Source organism: Hevea brasiliensis, chromosome 16 (genome assembly GCF_030052815.1).
Source record: "Hevea brasiliensis isolate MT/VB/25A 57/8 chromosome 16, ASM3005281v1, whole genome shotgun sequence".
NCBI lineage: Eukaryota > Viridiplantae > Streptophyta > Magnoliopsida > Malpighiales > Euphorbiaceae > Hevea > Hevea brasiliensis.
The window spans coordinates 14,308,841-14,312,308 of NC_079508.1; the positions used below are offsets into that span (position 1 = coordinate 14,308,841).

The following is a 3,468-nucleotide window of genomic DNA, read 5'->3' on the forward strand; positions in this document are numbered from 1 at the left end:
TGTTGGATATTGGAATTGACTTTGAATCAAATTATATTGTGATTTATGCTCACAAACAGGATTGTGATATTGTTTTATATCTCACTATAGATGCTTGACTAGGTTATTACCCGTCTCTCTCATTTGTTGAGAAGACAATGGAGTGAGTTGTGTTTTGATTACCATGGTACGTGCACAGGCTTAGATTTTCCTCTGATTTGAGGTTAGATCTAAGTTTATTTTATCGTTATGGCCCTTGCGGAAGATTCATTATTGTGATGGTACTGTGCACGATGATTCGACCTCCCTGACCATAGGGAGTTAGAATCTTATTCCACCTCCCCGACCATAGGGAGTTAGAATCACATCGAATATGGCACTTCCGGATTAGTCTTGCATAGTTAGTGAGATAAAGATTGATTTTTGAGATACAACATGGTTTTTGAGATACATAATGATTTTTGAGATACAAAATGGCTTTTGAATGGTAAAGAATTGTGATTTCAATTATGGTTTATGTATAATTGATTTTGTTGGAATTACTTAAATGGTTAGTCATGATTTGATAAATTGAATTTTGTGATCAAAGTCATTTATACAAATGATTTACATTATTGGTAATGAATAGTTTGAGTTTTGGAATTTGATGAGTATTCAGATTTCCAAATTATTTACTGTAAATGTTGTCAATGTATATTGTACTATGTTTTAAATTATAGTTGTGCACCACTGAGTTCACCACTCAGCGATAACTTTGTATGCTGTCGCAGGTAAAAAGAGCATAGAGCAGTGAATAAGTTTCTTTGAAGACATATTCAGATCAACTCCAGGTATATCATAGGTATACCCATGTACATAGGTTTTGATGTATGCATGTAATAATATGTATGTAAATTATTTGAGCAGTTGTATAAAAACTCTTGTAAAATATTTTGGTATGTAATTAAATATAAATCATTGTAAATATAAAGTTAAGATTTTATTTACTTGAATAGTTTTGTATTATAAATTTTGACTCTTGTAATCAATGAAATGTTTCTTTATGATGAGAGTAGTTTGAAAATGAATTGATTGTTTATTGAGAATTGAATTGTGAATTGAAATAAAGTTTATTGGAGTTGTATTTGAGAAAACATATTGGGAGCATTTTCTTTTGCAGGATTGAAGAACCGTTTTCTCAAAATACAACCGGCACTTTGCCGAAATTTTGAAAAAATTTTATAACACCAGATTTTAATCTATGATTTAAATTTCACGAAAATTGTTTTAAAATCCCTTGTAGTATATCTAATGGGTTATTGGTAGGCGAAGTACGGTAATTCATTAGGTGTACTACGGGATCATGTTACATCTTACAGGGGAGTAGGGTGTGACAAATCATAAGTCTATAAACAACTTATACATGTTAATTATACTAGGAGACAAATATTAGGGCTCTAACACCAATGAAGAAAAATATTGAAGAACCAACACATGGATTCAAATATATGAGTTCTAACCCATATTCATATAACTCTAAGATTTCTACCATATTTGTTTTACTAGTTCACCATATAATCACATAAATAACATAAACTATATAGATTAGTTTACAGTCTAAATATGTACCTTATTATTGTAGGAAGATAAAATACTAAAAATTGTTGAGATTAGAAATATCTTTAAAAGAAGTCTAAGAACCAAGTCTAAATAGTAACACTTTTGTTACTATTCTAATCAACAACCTTTTTCTTGAGAATGTTGGCTATTTATACGATTAATATGGCACATTTTGACCAATGGACACAACTCTTTGTATGATATAATTTATGCATAGATAAAACTCTTTGGATTCTTACAGGTTTATTAATTCTTTTTAATAAATATTTCTATTTCTCAAACTAGAAAAATATGGATTCGGGTTGACCCACATGAGTTAGTCAATCCATATTTCCGGCAATTAAGTCCAAAAAGACTCTCTCTTAAGAGGGTCTTGCATTATTACATTGCTAGAAGATGCAAAGTTAAATATTTGAGGACTGCTATTAAAATTGCTAACTGAAAATTGTGATGACTTCACATCACCATGATATTGGTTTGTGATGGTAGGTTGTTGCTGCATCTGAATGCAAAGTATCTCTGCCTGAGCTTCTGCAAGCTGCATTTCTAAATCTGATACTTGATTTTGAAGGTAATATATTGCCCCAACACACCCATACACTGGGTCTCTCACTCTTGCACTTGCTTCATACACTAAACTGCGCACAGCATCTGCTCTCTGATGAACTGGGATCCTCTGTAACATTATTAATATATTGTGAAATTCATTAAAGTGTTAAGATGATATATTGTAATAGTAGCTCAGTGATCGAGTCTATGAATATTATAATCTTGATATATTATAAAAATCTATTCTATAATTAATTAATTATTTATTTAAATTAATTATTTATTGTAATATGATCTGATCAGGTTGAGTATTCAATAATATTCAACCATCCCCTATGAGAGATTATGCTCCAAACCCTTAATAAGCCTATATATAAGTGAAATGAAATCATTAAAATTTTATACAAAAACACCAAAGAAAGAAACAAACCTGCAACATTTTGCTGACATTGCTAGCACCAAAGACCTTGTGAACAATGGCAAACTTGCGAGGGTCATCGGAAGGAAAGTAAGGGGCAAATATACAGTCCTTTGTGCATCTTCGCCTCAATAGCTTGCAAGACGCACAAGGAGATGGAGAGCCGCCCATACTTGTCTTTGAAAGAACACCAAGAAAAGAAAAGAAAATATTCGTTGTTTTGTTTCAGGAAGAAGAAACACAAGAAGATGAATCAACAGGCTTATTGTTGAATAAAAATAACCTTAATTAAAATGGGTATTTATAGTAGTCTTGTATGGATGCACATGCTAGAATTGTGCTTCTAGCATTATATACCTTTAGAGTTGCAAAATGTTGAATTGACGACTTGGCATTTAGATCACATGGTGGTACAGTGCAGCGATTGGTATGAAAATCAGAGTGTGGAGGTTGACCACCGCTTCGGCGCGTGATGCGTTGGCAATTGCATTTGTGGGGTTCTTAAACCATGTTCTTGTCTGACTTTCTATGCTCTAATTGCTTGTTTACATAGGTACGTACATACTTAATCAATCAGTTAGTTAAAGGCAAAAGTCTCTTTTAAGCGTTTAAGAATCAAAGCGAAAATTTTCAATAAGTTTTCATGGGTTTCGTTATTTGTCTTACATGTAAAATTTTATTTATAATTTTACTAAAATTTATGTATCTTTAAAGATTCTTTAAATTTTTTTTTTTAAATGTCAATATTAAAGTTTAAGTATTTAATTGATAATAAAGAAAATATTTTTTTTTTATATATGATGGAAGTAAAAGAATTTTTATACAATTTTTAATATATTTAAATTTAAATTAATATTTATAATTGTTTTTCATAATATTTTATTTATTCTATAGATTTTATAAAATTACTTTATTTATTTATT

The 3,468-nt window shown here is 30.3% G+C and overlaps 1 protein-coding gene across 1 annotated transcript; it reads right to left on the reverse strand.

Annotated features, from left to right (window-relative positions):
* Positions 1–1,815: 1,815 nt before the first annotated feature.
* LOC110672267 (LOB domain-containing protein 12) lies at positions 1,816–2,797 on the reverse strand. The gene is made up of 2 exons (XM_021834997.2): positions 2,558–2,797; positions 1,816–2,254 (listed from the first exon to the last, which is right to left on the reverse strand). Exons 1-2 carry the CDS (start codon positions 2,714–2,716, stop codon positions 1,919–1,921), a joined length of 495 nt encoding a protein of 164 aa, XP_021690689.1. The 5' UTR covers positions 2,717–2,797; the 3' UTR covers positions 1,816–1,918.
* Positions 2,798–3,468: the final 671 nt, after the last annotated feature.

What these genes read in the sequence shown, in the direction of transcription:
- LOC110672267 (XM_021834997.2), bottom strand. Translation starts at nt 2,716, where the DNA reads ATGGGCGGCTCTCCATCTCCTTGTGCGTCTTGCAAGCTATTGAGGCGA. An exon ending in ATGTCAGCAAAATGTTGCAG is followed by an intron (nt 2,255 to 2,557) that starts GTTTGTTTCTTT and finishes ATAATGTTACAG; the next exon opens with AGGATCCCAGTTCATCAGAG.